Raw genomic sequence first — 17,219 nt, 5'->3', positions numbered from 1 at the left:
TTTGGTACTAGTGAAAAGTAGTGAAAGACTTAAGCATATTAGCATGGTAGTTGGACTAATTTATTACCAGGTGTTACTAGTTACTACTATAACTGGATTAAGAATCTGGGGCATCTCCTGATCATTTGAACGTTTGTCTGAAAAGTACTATAAAATCCCATATTTACTTTTTTGTCTTGTTCCTTTATTAAGAATTTTAATTGTCTTCTGTTCCAGCCAGAGGGTTTAGCCCGAGAATACACATACAGCGTCTTCTTATGCCCAAATGGTAAGTACACTATATGTACAATAAGTATAAAGTAACATGTAGAGTTTGCTGTAATTTTAATAAATATTATGCTAAAGTTAAAATCTTTTGAAAATCTCAGGTATTTTTAAAATTATAATAAAACCAAACAAACCCAAGCTAAAGTTTTGCTGTGAAATACCCATTACAAATATGATTGATGATTTTGCTTCAAATAAGTCATTTATGGGGGGCTAGATTAAAGGTGGTATTACACGGGCCGATGGGGGCCCGATAATACCTGTAAACGAGCAGCAATCTGCTAGACGGCTCGATAATCGTTTAACAAGGGCTGCAAGGACATCGTTACCGATGTCCTTGCAGCCCTTGTTTAAACTACATACATTACCTATCCACGCTCCAGGGCTGCTTCTGCTTTCCTCTTCTCCACAGGTTTTGCTCGTTCTAGCTTCAGAGTGGCCTGTCAGCTGACAGGCCGCTCAGCCAATCACAGGCTGGGGCCGCCATGGCCTGTGGTTGAAGCCAGAGCGAGCGGGACCCGGGGAGAAGACCGCAGGAGCAGCCCTGGAACGTGGATAGGTAATGTATATCGCTATTACACGTAGCGGTGCGTGGTCGTCGCCCGACGAAAATAGGTCAGAACCTATATCAACGATCAGCCGATGATGGTTGTCATCGGCTGATCGTTGTATTTATTACATGGAGCGATAATTGGCCAAATCGGGCCGATTTGGCCGATTATCGTTCTGTGTAATAGTACCCTAAGCTGTAGGACAGACACTGTCTTCCATGCTTATGGTGATAGGCCACAGTGCAGTCAATGATAATCATCTGAATAGCTCTTGAAGAGGGCAACTGCATGAAAGGTAAAATGCATATGCGGTAAGTGCTTTAAAGCTTTGTGGGTATTGTTGCTAGCATTACAAAAGATAAAGGAGCAACTAATAAAAGTAGCAAGAGTCTATTTAGATGCTGTTTGCATTTCGTTTGCCTGAAAAATGCAATTTAATACCAATGCCATCATCTTTTATGTACTTCTTTGTGAATTTATGCAGTGTCTTTTTTGGCCTAGAGAAAATTCAAATTTCTACTCCCAACAAGTTTGATTATCAATATGTACAGAAGCCACAGCGAATGACCCACTTTGACTTGACTGTTAAAGCACATAATGATGCCCATATAGCGCTCTCATCAGGACCCCATGACATGGCTGAGATGATAGAGATTGTTATTGGTGGTCAACAGAACTCTAGAACTTGGATAGCAACCAGCAAGATGGGAGAACCTATATCCAGTGAAAAAACTCCTGCTATCTTATCCTGGGATGAGTTTCGAGCATTCTGGATAAGCTGGAAAAATGGTCTCATCCAGGTAAATAATTAAATTGTCATTGTAATTTCAAACAACATCCCCCCCCATTTGTTAATCCAAACATTTATTTAATTTACCCATTCGGTGAAAGGCAAAAATCACCACATTGCACCACATTGAGTTAAATAGCATAGCTTGCACAGTATTGTACATCACAATATTGCTTCAGAAAAGGTAATTGAATCATCCGCTGATAATATAAAAGAAAGAAAGAAAACGACAACTAATATCAGTATTCAAGTGGCTAACTGGGAAATTTCATAATCCTGATTCATACCACGTGGTTCCAATATCCACAGGGTATGTATCCAAAATGGGTTGCGTTTGTAAACCAATTGCTTTAAATCACCTCCACGCCTGAATAAATGGACTTGGTATTGTAATTTTGAGATGTGACGGTTACATTAAATTGACTAGAGACCAGTAACAATAAATTGAGAGACCTGATGGTCGACTTATTTGTATGTTGAACAATTCTGTCACATATTTTTTGCAATGTCTCTACTACATACAGAAGGCCACAAGGGCACTTCAATAGGTAGATAACATTCCGGCTGTCACTCCAATGTTAAAAGGTTTCCCTGTGTGTTTGTTGGGGGTGGGATATGTCTCCATTTATTACATTAGAGCACTATTGGCATCCAAGTAACATTTTTAGATCAGCTCAATTGAGATTGTAAAGTAACTTTCATAGGACCAACATCTGCTCTCACCAATATATTCCTCAAGTTAGGTGCCTTTTTATTACATATTAAAGGACAAGTGCCATGAAAAACTTTTTCCCAGTAATTGAAGCACATTACAAAGTTATATAACTCTGTAATGTGCTTCAATCACCTATCTGCCTCCCTTCCCTGTCTTTTCCCCCCTCCACCCCCCACCAGGAAGTGTCCTAACTCACACAGACCTGATTACTGTCGTCACCGTCACCAGGCAGCTCCTTCTTGTGAGGATGAGTCATCAGCAGGAGGGCTGCTCTAGGTCCTGTCACACCAGCCTCCCCCTCTCCTGCCTTGTCAGGTGACTCTGCTTCCTCAGCTCCGATTGTCACTTGCTTATCTTCTCTAGTGACATGACTCATTCATTCACTGAGTCCACGGCAGCAGGAGAGAGGGTATGAGGGGAGGGGGGAGCTGCCTATGTGCCGGAGTCAGTCAGAGGGAAGATAAGCATGACATGTGACAAGTGATGGCTTACAGTTGTTCAGCCAATGGGAGCTGAGCAAGCTGAGTCACCTGACAAGATGGGGAGGGGGGGGGGGGGGCTGCTGTAACAGGAGAAGGAGCTGAGAGAAGAGATTGGTGACTGTGAGGACAGTCATTAGGTCTGTGTGAGTTTGGACACTTCCTGGTGGGGGGTGGAGGGGGGAAAAGACAGGGAAGGGAGGCAGATAGGTGATTGAAGCACATTACACAGTTATATAACTTTGTAATGTGCTTCAATTACTGGGAAAAAAGTTTTTCATGGCACTTGTCCTTTAAGGCTATGTATCACATAGCCTATTTTAAATAAATAAATAAATAAAAAAAAAACACATAGGGTCCCCCCTATTTTTATAACCAGCCGGGTTAAAAACCAAGCGACAGCAGCCTGGTAACACCAGGGTGGCAACAGCCATTGTTTTAGGCCCTCCCCAGCCTAAATCTTACCAGCCTGTTGCCGCCCCAGTCCAGGAGCGCCAATTTTGATGCTCCGGGACCACTGGCACCCGACTCTTCCCAGTACCCCTGGTGGCATTGGGTACTGGGGTAATAATGGGAGGTTAGTGTTAGCCATTTTATACCGGCTAACACTAGGCCCCGACTTAGTAATGGATTCCGTCTATTTGACGGCTTCCACTACTAAGTCTATAAAGTAAAGAAATAAAGACAACACACAAGTGAAAAAATGTTTTTATTCAAATAAAAACACCCCCACACCCCTCATTGACCATTTTATTGAAAAAAAAACACCAAACAACCGCTGGTCATGGACTTAGTCCACCGAATCCGACGTAATCCTCAGGATACCGATATCTGAAAAACAAAAAGGGAGAAACACACAAAAAACACACAAACAGGAGCACAACACCCATCATTGTGAGCGGTGTTGTGCTCCTTACAGTATGCAGCATCTTTACAGATCGCTGCTTACAGTCTGGCCCCCAAGGGGTTAAGGGAGGATGTATTGCATCCCCCTTAACCCCTTGGGGGCCAGACTGATGTCAGACTGCACCCATCCCAGCAAGGAAGGGGTTAAGTGACCCCCCTTCCTTACTGGGATGGGTGCAGTGCTGGGGAGGGGATGGGGAGAGCTTTATACTCACCCCGATGTGTCCTCTTTGCTGGTCCACAGCACAATGAAGTCACTGCACTGCGGACCGGCTCTTTATATGTGCGCTCAGCCAATCAGCTGAGCGCACATATAATTCTAAATGTTTCTTCTAATAATGCTATTGTGATAACATAATTAGAAGAAACATTTGATGTTTTAATTAAAGTAAAGTGTTGATTAGTACAGAATGCTCTATTACCGGGAATATGAATTAACGGCTTAATGGAGCTTCCTGTACTAATTAATATTTAATTAATAAAACACATTTTCATTGTAATAAAATCAGTTTCGTTGTTCAATAATTTAATTTAAACGAATCCATTATTGTGCAATTAAATATACTGTCAAAAAATAAATATATATATAAATATACATTTATTTACATATATATTTATTTTAACAGTATATTTAATTGCACAATGATGGATTCGTTAGAATTAAATTATTGAACAACGAAAGGGACTTTATTACAAAGAAAATGTGTTTTATTAATTTAATATATTAACTATTAGAGGCATCAGCATTCGGCATTATTGCCGGCTATTTTTGAAGTACTCCGTACGGACCGCTTGTCAATCCACGGCTGTGAATTTGCACAGTTCCAGCCGCAAACAATGGTCTTGTTTATTTTTTACGGGTCTGTTTACGATTGGGCTGTAGGCTCATACATAGTGTGCACTGTGCAGCGGTATATCGTATACTTTCCAGCGTACGCATGAATCGGAAAAATACGGCCGATGATTTACCGCCCGCAATACAGCCGCACAGATACATAGTGTGAACCTAGCCTAAAGGACCGTACTGTACATCTTTAATTGTTGAATAGGCATCTTTCAAGATATGCCAATACTTTTTAAAAGCTTTGTCCTCTATGTAATTAACAAATCTGACAAAATGAATTCAGGGCCTCACATTCTCTCGTTCTCCACTAGAGAACCTTGTTTTAATGGTTTATGAGGATAATCTCGTTGCCTGAACCTTTCACCTCTAATAACCATTACTCTTGTTTGGATGTATCTGCAACAACTTGTTTAACCCTTTCGTACTGTGAATATGGCATTGCTCGCTTGAAAGAATAAGCATGTCCACTTGTAGGGTACAAACCCACTTGATGTATTTGCTGCGTGAATCAGTGTTAAAAATAAGCAGGCAAAACGCAGGTTGGCTTCATACAATTGTTCAGCGTTAAAATACGCAATTGCGTATTTTTGAAGCGTGAAGCTTGTTGTTAGCAAAGCATCAGTTGTTAACAACCTGTGCGAAAAACGCATGTAGCTTCACGCTTCAAAAATACGCAATTGCGTATTTTAACACAGAACAATTGTATAAAGCCAACCTGCGTTTTACCTGCTTATTTTTAAGACTGATTCACGCAGCAAATACGTCAAGTGGGTTTGTACCCGTAAAGTGTAACAAACTGTTACTCTCTGTGTCTTTCCTGTATAGATCTGTTATTAGGATACCCGACTGATACCTAATGACTCTAGTATCTAAAAAGCTGACATTTAACTGGTCATAATCCATTGTAAAATTAAGCTCCTTCCATTCTCCTTTCAGAGTTGCCTGAAATTGTAATAGGCTCTCCAGTGGCCCCTCCCACACGCAAAACAAATCGCCAATGAAACAATGCCATACTTTGGCATGTCTTTGATAGTCAGGACAACTGTACACATACCGTTCCTCAAATTCTGCCATGTATGAGTTTGCATAGGGAAGGGCTTGGACCCCATCACCAATTCCCCTGCATTGCAAATAGAAAATATCCCCAAACATAAAGAAATTTTCTCTCAAAACAATCTCTAATAGAACTAGAACGAAGGATTGTTGTTGGAGAGTGTAGTCACTATTAAGTAACATTCATGTCTCAACAGAGACGCCTTTGGCATGGACGATCAATGTGTACAAACTTTCCACATTGATCGCCACAAGCCAGGCATCTCTAGATATGGGAACCAAAAAAAATCGCCCATATCAAACAAAAAAGATTTCTTGGTCTTGATGCAACGATAGGATGCCCAGGTGGTTTCTCCAACCGTTTGTGCACCTTAGGAAGAATATATAACACAGGTACAACTGGTGATTTGTTAATCAAAAAAATCTGACATTTTAGCATCAATGACACCTTCATACTTGTGCAATATCTGTTGTATTTTTTGTTTAATGTAAGGTTTTGGATAGTAATTGGTCTATATGTGTCTGCCTTCTGCATCTTTGTCCATTAAAAATATTGAGCCACCTTTGTCTGTGGGTTTCATTATGCAATTCTTGTCAATGGACAAAGATTGCACAGCCAGCTATCTTTGCTAAGATGTTAGGAGGATTAAGTGTGCCACAAGTCCTCCAACCAAGATCTTTCAGGTATAATGTTTCATGTTTCTCCAAGTCTTTTCCAATATCCTTAGTAAAAAAAAAAATAAAAAAAAAGTCTAATGTTACGAAAGAATCAAGCCAAGTGTATGTCCGTAAGCTACTCACCAATAGAACAAGGTCCTCCTGTTGAGAACGAGAGAATGTGGGGCCCTGCTTTTCTTTTGTCAGGAAATTCCATCCCTTAAATTACATAGTGGACAGATCCATTAAAAAGTATTGGCATATCTTGAAAGATTCCACTTCCAACAATTAAAGAGTTTCCGTACGATCCTTTGATATGTAATAAAAAGGGACTCAACTAGAGGAATTTATTGGTGAGAGCAGATGTTAGTCATAATAAAGTTAGTCGGCAATCTCAACTGGGCCAATCTAAAAACGTTACTTACCCCAGCTTAGGATGCCAACAGTGCTCTAGTGTAATAAAAAGAGATGTACTTTTTCACCCCCACACATGGAAACCTTTTAACATTACAGGATCAAAATCCTGTCTGCCCCACTCCATTTCTACCATCTATGGAATACTGATGTCTTCCAGGTCTCAGACCCTTCCCAACTATTGTAACAACTGGAAGGAGGAACTAAACAAACACTTCACTCAGGCCCTTTGGGCAAAGTGTTTCTTTTTGACCCACAAAGCAGTCATAGCTACGAAATTTCAGGAAACATGCTACAAAATTTTGACCAGGTGGTATAGGATTCCTGAAGCTCTCCATAGATGGTACCCAGAGGTTTCTGATATGTGCTAGAGATGTGGGATGGATGTGGACACAATGACCCACATTTAGTGGGGTTGCCAAAGATTTCAGCCAACGGCCACATCCCTAGTAAACCAGAGGCTGCCCTTATTTATGTTTACTATGCCCCAGGCTAAATTCAATAAATTTTAACGCGGCACCTACTACAGGTTGCCAAGACAATTATCCCAAGACATTGGCAGTCCCCTGGCCCTCTGTCCTTAGAAGAATGGTTCGCCGAGGTCACTCATATCCAACATATGGAGGAGTTGTTAATTTTGTTAGCTTTGCTGTGGAGGGGCAGCACACTGATTGGCTGAGGGGACACCAGGGAGCTGGGTGACTGAGAAGCAAGCTGGAGCACGGCCAGGTAACATATTAGTCAGGCAGCGGTGGGTTAAATGGGACGGGGAATGAAAAATCTTCTGCGAGTACGTAAACTTTTAGAAAATGACAGGACACAGGATTGCAGCAGATCCGGTAAGTGTAAAGGCACCCTTACGGGTTAATGTAACAAGTCCATGCAAGTTTCTGAAACTCTTTTGTAACAGCAGGTAAACTTTAATGCTTTTTTATTCAAATTTAAGTTTTTAGACGCTATCTTTTCCATATAAAGTATTTGTGTTTTTATGATATCCTTATTGTTTTGTTTCCTTGTGTATTTGGCTGTTTTCCAGAATGACAATTACTATGCTTATTTATTTCACCAAATTAAAATACATGTTTAAATATTAGATACATTTTATGGGTGAAGACCATACACATCCCTTTCTTCTCTGTCTCCACCTTCCTCAGGTAGGACACGGCACCAAAGGCTCCAATGACTCTGTTATCGTGGAGTGGGAAGCAGGCAAGCAGCCGGACGTGAAGTTCATCGGCTTTTCGACTGGCTGGGGTTCCATAGGGGAGTTTAAAATCTGGAGGAAGGAAGAGACAGATGAGAACCACAATGAGGCTTTTACCCTGGGCATCCCACACAATGTCATTTCCGGGTCCGAGAGAGCCACAGCTTCTATTATAGGTCAATATTATTTTTATTATTGATTTTATAAACATGCAAGTTTGAATTTATCAGATGATTTGAAAAATTATAATGTATTATAGTGTACTGTTTATGGTTGGTAGTTGGATAAAAAGCATCTAGGTAACTCCAGAGACGCAACACCTAGATTAGAAAAAATAAAATAATTTTTAAGGCTAATTTTTGTGATATTAAAAAAGTATAACAACATTAAAAACACTGTGTTTATAGGTAATCCCAGGGGCATTTTAGCCTGTATGATGTCTAAAGTTAAAATTCCCCCTAACTGATAGACAATGTGGGTATGGACAATATATCTGCAATAATGATGTTTTATGCTGTCATGTCAGTTCTCATCCACCTTCATATATGGTGCACCTCTGAAGCTATCAGGTTGTGACATAGGATTGAACAGTAAAATGTGATAGTTTATTGTTAAGAAAAGTTTAAGCCAACATTTTCAGGCAGGTAAAGCATATGCAGTAACATTACTTATGACAACTACTTGTCATTCTTAATATTAATCATAAGATTCTCTTGCATAGTATCAAAGGTCTGTAAATCCATTTTGCTTTGATTTTTATTTGTTCTTGATTTTTTTTTTCCTTAGGAGATGTAATGGGTCCCACCGTAAGTAACCTGGATAACCTCCTTCGACTTCCATTTGGATGTGGGGAACAAAATATGATACATTTTGCGCCAAATGTATTTGTTCTAAAGTATCTTCAGAAAACCAAGCAATTATGTGCTGAAGTGGAGAGCGAAGCTGTGGACTATTTGTTGCAAGGTAAGCTTAGTAATTTTGTAAGTAATTTTATTTTTATAGAAATTCATATTCTGTGAAATCTTTGGTTATTCCTAATAAGACCCATTAAGGTATTCATTTTGAAAATGAGTGATTTTTTTAATGGAAACTTTGCAAATAACAGCAATTGTTTCACCTTTCAGCTGTGTTGTGTTAAAGTGCATGCTTGATTCAGGCCTCCTTCATTTAGCAAAGCTGTGTTCATAAAGCTTGTATGGTGGGACAAAAGTGTGATAAAATCTAATTGATGTAACTTTAAAGTACAGTGTTGATCACTTGGGAAGGCAGCTTGTAGTTACACGGCTCAGGCTTTCTATCTTTCTCCTGCACATAACACTAGCTAAGCCCTGCCCCCAGTTCTTGTAATTTGTCCTGACATAGCTGTTACTAAAGACAGAATTATTCTAACAACAGACAGTGGACAGCAGATGGAAGGAAAGTGAAGTACCTAGTGACCAAGACTTTAGAGATTTTTTTCCTGAAGTAAGGAGTCTTTTTTTAGTAGGTAAAGTGATTCATAAATGACATGGAAGGCAGTAATTTAAAATGACAGTGGCCATTTAAAGGGGTATACTACTCAAACATAACTTCTCATATATTGCTGCCCATGGTGAGAATAACAATTAATTCTATAATTGTTATTATCTTTTTAGTCTCCTTCTCCCAGTTCTCAGCTGGTGCTGAAGACACAAAAAACTGTGTGAGCCTTTCTCTCTGTCTCCCCCTCCTCCCCCCTCCCTTCCGAGTTGGCTTATGTAAAGAAGCCCCTATCTGCAACTTTGTAATGAGGGATAATCACAGCGAGTACATCATTAACTTGACTTTAGATTAACCCTCAGTAAAGAAGCTACAAAATTGCAGATAAAGCCAGCCATCTTGGAAGAAAGGGTGGTGGAGGGGGAGATGGAGAAGGCAGCTCACACACAGTTTTCAGCAGAAAGCAGCAGCTTAGAACTGAATAAGACTAAATAAAACAAGGACCGAGATCAGTGACTACAATCTCTGTACAGCACTGCTGAATAGTTGGAGCTATATAAATAAAGGAATTATATTGTTGTTATTGTACTGTAAAGATCTCCAGTGTTAGGGCAGTGCTGCTGCTATCTGTAATATGGAGAGGAGAGATGCTACCTCACCTCATGTCACTCACCATTCTATCTATTTCTTGCTGAGGTAAACTTGCAGCAGACTCCTGGCTCACTGAAACCCCACCCATCTGTAGTATGGCTACTGTAGTGTATATGTAATCCAGGACTACAACTCCTAACTTATACATGTGTGCTGGGGTTTGTAGTCCTACAACAGATACAATATCAATAAAGTCGTTGATTTGATAATATAAGTAATTGGCAGATGCTGAGCCACCATGCTGCTCAAAAGACATGTGTAGGAAGACAGTAATTTTCCTGCCTATGGGCAGAGTAGGTGGAGCTAGATTCAGAGAGGAGGGGGTGGGGCTATAGGCTTGCAGAGCTGTGATGTCACTGCTGACCCCTGTGACCTGGAAGTTCTTTGTGTGAACCAAGACAAATCCAAAAAGCAGCAAAAGAGGAGGATGCTAGAGATGAGCAGACATTGGCTGTATCCCAGTTTTCCATGCGTTCCTTAGAAGGTATCCACCCGCTGCACGGAGCGAGCAGACAGCGGGAATCCGACACTGATCGTTCTGGTTCTCACAAACCAGAAATCCAAAAAGTCTGCTCATCTCTAGAGGATGCCCAGGGACATAGAGGAGAAAAGAGAGAAGTTAGAGAAAACCACTAAGGGAAAGGGACAGATTACACATAAGAAAAGTGCTGTTCTCCATATGCTTTTTATCATTACTTTTATAGAACTTGTTCTGAGTTTAACTTGCCGTCTTTTGATAGGATATCAACGGCAGCTGACATACAAGAGACAAGATGGCTCATACAGTGCATTTGGAGAGAGGGACTCTTCTGGAAGTATGTGGTAAGAAGTAAATAGTATCTGCCTAGTCTTTCCTCTCAGTCACTATGTTTGCATGCTCCTTATTTTGCCATAAATTTTTTCCAGGCTCACAGCCTTTGTGTTAAAATCATTTGCACAGTCTCGTGGTTTCGTCTTTATTGATCCATTAGAACTTTCAGCAGCAAAAGACTGGATTATCCAGCATCAAAAGAAGGATGGCTCTTTTCCCGCGATGGGGCGAATTCTAAACAAGGATATTCAGGTAAACAGATGTCTAGGAAAAAAGTTCATGTCTCTATTAAAAAAAATGTAGAGTAAAATTATTTATATAGGACAAAGAAAAGACCCATCATGTTCTGTCTGAACCAAGTCATTGATAAAATAAACTAGTTTTATCTGAGCCATGAAACCACTGTTTCAGCTATTCGTTTACTACACTAATATGGTATTTCCATGGTGTTTCCTTACACAGAGACTTTGTTTTTCTAATCTTTCCTAAATGTTAACCAAACCCTTTCCAGTATAAACCAGTACAGTGTAAATGGCAATAGAGGGTGTTAAAGACAAATCCTGATATTACATAGTATCTTTTCTGTTGTACAGGGTGGGAATCATGGAAAAATTGCTCTAACAGCTTATGTTGCAGCAGCTCTTTTGGAGACTGGAGTCACATCTGAGGTGAGTGCCAAAGCACTAAGTGCTAAACGTATACTAATTTTTCAAGTGTGTGAAAAAGTATAAAGAAGAACACAAGCATAACCCATGTGTTCCAATAGAGTTATCGCTACTAGTGTTGAGCAGACTTGCTGAGCTGTTCAGTTCATCAACATTCTCCGAACCCGAATCCTCGGCAGCTGACTCAGAAGTTGGAAGCCATCCTAGGGCTGCCAGGAAGACTTGGATAAAGCCTATGGCTGTATCCATGTTTTCCAAGGCTCCCTAAGGTGGCATCCAAATTCTTTAGCCATCAGGAGTCAAATAACAAGCGTTCAGGTTCAGAGAATGTTGCTGAACCCAAACAGTTCGCTTAACACTAGTTGCCACTTTTTATTCAAGCAGACGGTGTTCACACATTGCAGTTTCATTTCAGTTCTGCATCATTTCTGTAAATACAATGCAGTACTACAACAGTACTGCACTAAAACTCCAATGTGTGTGAACACAGCCTTATAGTCTCTTTACTTGTTTTCCCAGGAAGAAAGAGTTGCTGTTTCAAAAGCCAAAGTATATTTGGAGACCCACTTGTATTCAGCAAATGATCCTTATACCACAGCCTTAACTACATATGCCTTGACGCTGCTGCGTAGCACTTATGCCTCTGTGGCTCTCAGGAGGTTAAACAGCATGGCTATAACAAAAGGTACCTGCTACTCACCTGAAAATCCTTTGTCTTTTTCCAGTTTTTGTTTAATCAGTGTGTCTCTCTTAATTTAAGATGGCTTCACTCACTGGAGTTTAACTGGCTCATTGGCAACAGAAGAGGATACCTTTATGGGTTTTAATGATGGCCTTTCACAGTCAGGTAATGCAAAAACAAAATCCCACCACACAATAAACTATAAACAATAAAAAGGTGCATCAATCTAAATGCTTATTATTAAGATAATAAAAAAATATAGTCTGTTGGAAAAGTATTAAGGTACATCGCTTTTTTTTTTTACATTAGCTGATTAGTGGCGGTGCGGGTATCCTTGAGGCCCTGTTGTCCTTTTTTTTTTTTTCTTTCTTTTTTTTTTTAATGCTACCTGATCCCTGACCCGGCTCATTTTTTTTCCTGTGCACAGGCCCGGATCAGAGTACTGGGGTCAGGCCCGCCGCCCCCAGTGTGACCATTTAACCTCCTCTTCGTGACGTGGCTCCATTGACTCAAATGGAGCCGTGTCACAGAGGGGAGGGGATTATGTATCAGAGGGGTCTGGCTAATGTGAAGAAAAAAAAAAACTATAAATAAAAACAATGTACCTGATGGTGCATTCGCTTTAAGAGAATACTCTGTCTTAGTGACGTGTCAAAAGTTCATTTAAATGCTGTTGATAAAAAAGTTAAAGGGTTATTAAGCTCTAACAATTCATTTCATACTTGTTATTATCTATTCAGTCTCCTTTCCCAAGTCTGAGCTGCTGCTTTCTGCGCAAGACACAAAAATCTGTGTGTGAGATTTTCTCTCCATCTCGCTCTCCTCCTCCTCCTCCTCCCTTCCGAAAAGGCTGATGTAAACAGCTCCCTTTCTGGAACTTTGTAGCAACTTTGTAATGCAAGGAGGAATAATCACAGTGAGTTATGGTGCGTTAACACAGACAGATTTATCTGACAGATTTTGGAAGCCATAGCCAGGATGGAGAAGAGAAGAAATCTTAGTCTTTCCTTTATGACCTGTTCCCTGTGTATAGTCTGTTCCTGGTTTTGGCTTTATGAATCTGTCAGATAAATCTCTCTGTGTAAACGCACCAATAGGGTTCATTTACACAGAAATATCTGACAGATTATCTGCCAAAGAGTTGAAGCCAAAGCCAGGAATGGATTTGAAAAGAGGAGAAATCTCAGTCTTTACTTTATGATCTGTTCTCCGTTTATAGTCTATTTCTGGCTTTTGCTTTAAAACTTTGGCAGATAATCTTTCTGTGTAAATAGATCCTTAATCATTAACTCCCAGATTAACAAATTAAGGGTATGTTCACACTGGCCAAATGTGGTGAAATTCCAAGTAAATGTAGCGAAATGCTGCCTGCCTCAGTGTGCCATAGCCTGTCTATGAGAGGGATTGTGCGTCTCTGCTTTAGCCGCACCAGACATGTCAATTCTTTGCGCAGAGAGCAGCAGGAGGAGGGGAAAAAACGCATGGCGTTTTTCTAAGAAAAAGAGGCAGTGTGAAGGCAGCATAACAGTTTTAAAAAAAAGGTATGCTAATGCATATTAAACCAATAGATGCTGAATTAACACTCTTTTGACCTCCATCAGGTACACAGTGGTCTAATGATAAGGTTGGTGCATGCAATGGGAGCTTTCCCAGCACATACTATAAAAGTTAATTAATTTTAAAAAAAGTGAACATAGTCCGAAATCCAATCACCTAATTGTTTTCTTTATCTTATGTTCAATTATTCAGTGGTCTCTGCAGAAGTAGAAATGACAGCTTATGCTTTGCTAACCTATACTCTTCATGGAGACGTGGCATCTGCTCTTCCAGTAGTGAAATGGCTCTCCCAGCAGCGAAATGCCCTGGGAGGGTTTTCATCAACCCAGGTTGGATATTGAATTTTATTGCTTGGATTAATGCATTGTTGTATTGTTCTGATTAAACATATAACATAATATATTTCTGCTAGAGCAGAAAATTATACAACACTATGTTTTATTGTATTTTTATGCAATGCACAGTGAAACTAGAGTACTGGGGTGTGAGGGTGTGCTGTATTTTCACTGTGAATTGCAATAAAGTACAAGAAATCATGGTGCTGGATCAACTTTTTTGTTCTTGGAGAGAACTTTGCATACCGGTCATGCAGAACTGATGGTAAGGTTTGCTTCAATATATTTTCGTTCTCTGAGAAATAGGCATTAATAGAATATTTAGGCATTTTTATGACCATGTAGGAGTCACACACCTTGCTGCAGCTGCTCCAGGCAGGCATTGTTCTGTGAACTGCAAAATACAGCCTGAACCGTTATGCGCACAGACCCCATTCCAACTGCGCTTCAAAGCCCTCGGCGGTGACAGTGCTTGAAAAAGCACTATATTGTATTCTTCTTCTTCTTCCAGCCATTGTTCTGCGATTAATACAGCTCGAACCGCTTTGCGCACAGACCCCGTTCCAACTGCGCTTCAAAGCCCTCCGCGGTGACAGAACATTATGATTTTTGAGAAAGGAACCGTTGCGGTTCCGAAACGCGTCGAGTCTCAATAAATATTTTATACGTCAATATTTATTCCATTCTTCCCGGACCTGCGTCCTTTGATCCGCGCTTCGTTGGTGTTGGAGGTTTTTATGCATATCATTTCTGTGTCATAATGGGAGTCTATGGGAGGCTCGTGCGCCTCCTCTCTTCGCACTGAAGAATGAACATGTTCATTCTTCAGCGTGGAGAGAAGAGGCGCGCGAGCCTCCCATAGACTCCCATTATAACACGGAGGCTGGTGAGATTCCGGAATTCTGCCAGTTTTGCCCCATGTGAACGGAGCTTTAGGCCATATCGCCCAGCCCTAAAAACAGCACTGGGAAAAGTTGGCTACTATATAGGGCACCATTGGGGGGGTAAATACTATATGGGTAGCTTTTTCTGTGCCGCACATTTGACACAATGGATGCAGGGAGAATTGTATGTGGGCTGGTGGGGTGTGTGTGCCAGGGCTGCTTTTCAGTCCCAGTCCGGCCCTGCTTGTCACCACCGCCAAGCTACTGGGAGGTTATTAATTCCAGGTAGGAGGAGCAGCCAGTTCCACGCAGTCCACCACCATCCTACTAGGAAGCCTATACGGGCCCATATACTCAAGTAAGTGAATGGGTTCTAGAAGTCCCAAAGAATCCGTCAAGATATTGTGCAGCAGCTCTACCAAAGCCTTCAAGCCATACTAAGCATGCAGCTGTCCCGGAGGGGCCATCAAGCGTGCCTGAGTGGGCAGCAGTCACTTTGAGGCCTTCAAGCCATACTGAGCATGCAGCAGTCCCAGAGAGGTAGTCAAGCCATACTGAGTCACCAATATGGCAGTCATTAGAATCTGATTTACAGGTTTTTAAAAGATAACTGTAAAATGTGCGCTGTGTCTTTAGAAAGCTGACTTTAGAAAGCTAAAGGGGTTCTCTGAACCATTATAGAGGCTGATTACAAGTGCTATTTACAGTTGATTTATCAAGGATTGTAAGAGTGTTTCCCATTGGACAGAAGACTATTCCACTTTATAACTATTTATAGTGATATTTAAACGTATTGCACTTTATTTGTGAATATTCCCCTATTCTGCAGTTATATTGCATAGGAGATATATGTGTTGTATTTGACAGAGAAATCTGTACTTATTGGCCCATCTCTGTCTGTTTGTCATTTTTAAGGTACTCCAGAGATAAAAGACTTTTACCCATTGTTGACTTCTACTGCACCTCATAAACACCAAGGGCATCATTGTATGCCAGTGATCCACCACTGTCCACAGCTCTTCTGGGCTAGTCACCTATTAGGTGGCCAATGACCTTTATGCTGCCCCTAGGCATGGGTTTACAACAGACCACCTGAGAAAACCTGACAGATTACTTGGTTAACTTCACCCAGGAGAGCCGTGAACAGTGTGTACTGTGTTAACATGACAGAAACCATTTCACAGCTACACAGCTTACACCACTTTCCTTACACCTCTACCTGTCCCTGATACCTAATCAACCTTCTATAACCCTCTCTAACCCTGCCTCTACACATCTCTCTAGTTAGTGTAAATGTATGTGTTCAGTTCACTGAACAGGAGCTGATATATAAATATATTTATATATATATATATATATATATATATATATATAGTGAAGGAGAGAGTGTGACGTTATGCATGGCGGGGGGGAGGGGCTTTGTCTTGCAGCAAGGGATAATGGATAAGCCTTTTGCTGTAATATAATGTACTATGTACAGTCGCCAATTTGGACAAACCAATGTACAATCTTTCAAAAAATTAATTCAAATTGTTAGGAAAGTTTGGAATGAATCTTTGGGAAGTTCTGTTCACTCATGTCTAATTATAACCTAAATCGTTACACTATTCATGTGAATGTGGTTGAATATATTACGCGTAACAAAATACTTGAGATTTAAAAGTATACTCTACCTCTGAAGCCTGCTCAAAGGGGTTGGCCACTTTATTGTAAAATTGCTCAGTGTACATTATTAGTAAGTGTACTCACTGTATATACTAACAGCATCTCCCTGTGTACCTCATATAACTAAAATCAGGCATCTCTCCTCCGGGATGGGCTGCCCTGCTCTGTGGTGAGTCTGTCCATAAGATGGCTGACATGGATGAGCATGTGACTATGCCCCACACCCAGTGTCCACCACTGAGCCTGTATATGTCTATGGAGTACACTGGGGGTGGGGCATGGTCACATGCTTCTCCATGTCAGCCATCTTATGGACAACCTCACCACAGAGCAGGGCAGTACAGCCTGGAGGAAAGAAGTGAGTTTAGCTCTATGAGGTACACAGGGAGCTGCTGTCAGTATATACAGTGAGTACACTTACTGATACTGTACACTGAACTATTTTACTATAAAGTCACCAACTCCTTTAAAGATTTGCACAAAATTTTATTTAAATGTATGTATCATTTTTAAAGTAGACTACCATTAGATAGGACTTTGGACTGAACCAAGTTACAAAGTTGTGAAAAATAAAGCAAAACAAAAAATTCATGCTGGTGTAAAATGCGACAAATTTCTCAAGGAATTCATC

General features: G+C 40.6%; 1 protein-coding gene across 2 annotated transcripts in view; it reads left to right on the top strand.

The window, feature by feature from the left end:
• Positions 1-17,219, top strand: part of CPAMD8 (C3 and PZP like alpha-2-macroglobulin domain containing 8) — a 131,672-nt gene that overhangs the window by 92,553 nt on the left and 21,900 nt on the right. For both annotated transcript variants that reach the window (XM_069962282.1, XM_069962281.1), the window contains exons 23-32: positions 217-268; positions 1,320-1,618; positions 7,831-8,056; positions 8,667-8,843; positions 10,730-10,811; positions 10,896-11,052; positions 11,394-11,468; positions 11,985-12,150; positions 12,226-12,312; positions 13,897-14,033. In XM_069962282.1, the coding sequence (XP_069818383.1) occupies positions 217-268; positions 1,320-1,618; positions 7,831-8,056; positions 8,667-8,843; positions 10,730-10,811; positions 10,896-11,052; positions 11,394-11,468; positions 11,985-12,150; positions 12,226-12,312; positions 13,897-14,033 (1,458 nt within the window). The remainder of the gene's footprint in view (positions 1-216; positions 269-1,319; positions 1,619-7,830; positions 8,057-8,666; positions 8,844-10,729; positions 10,812-10,895; positions 11,053-11,393; positions 11,469-11,984; positions 12,151-12,225; positions 12,313-13,896; positions 14,034-17,219) is intronic.

Source organism: Dendropsophus ebraccatus, chromosome 3 (assembly GCF_027789765.1).
Source record: "Dendropsophus ebraccatus isolate aDenEbr1 chromosome 3, aDenEbr1.pat, whole genome shotgun sequence".
NCBI lineage: Eukaryota > Metazoa > Chordata > Amphibia > Anura > Hylidae > Dendropsophus > Dendropsophus ebraccatus.
Note: the sequence above shows the minus strand (reverse complement) of the source record. Positions and strands in the feature narration are given on the sequence as shown.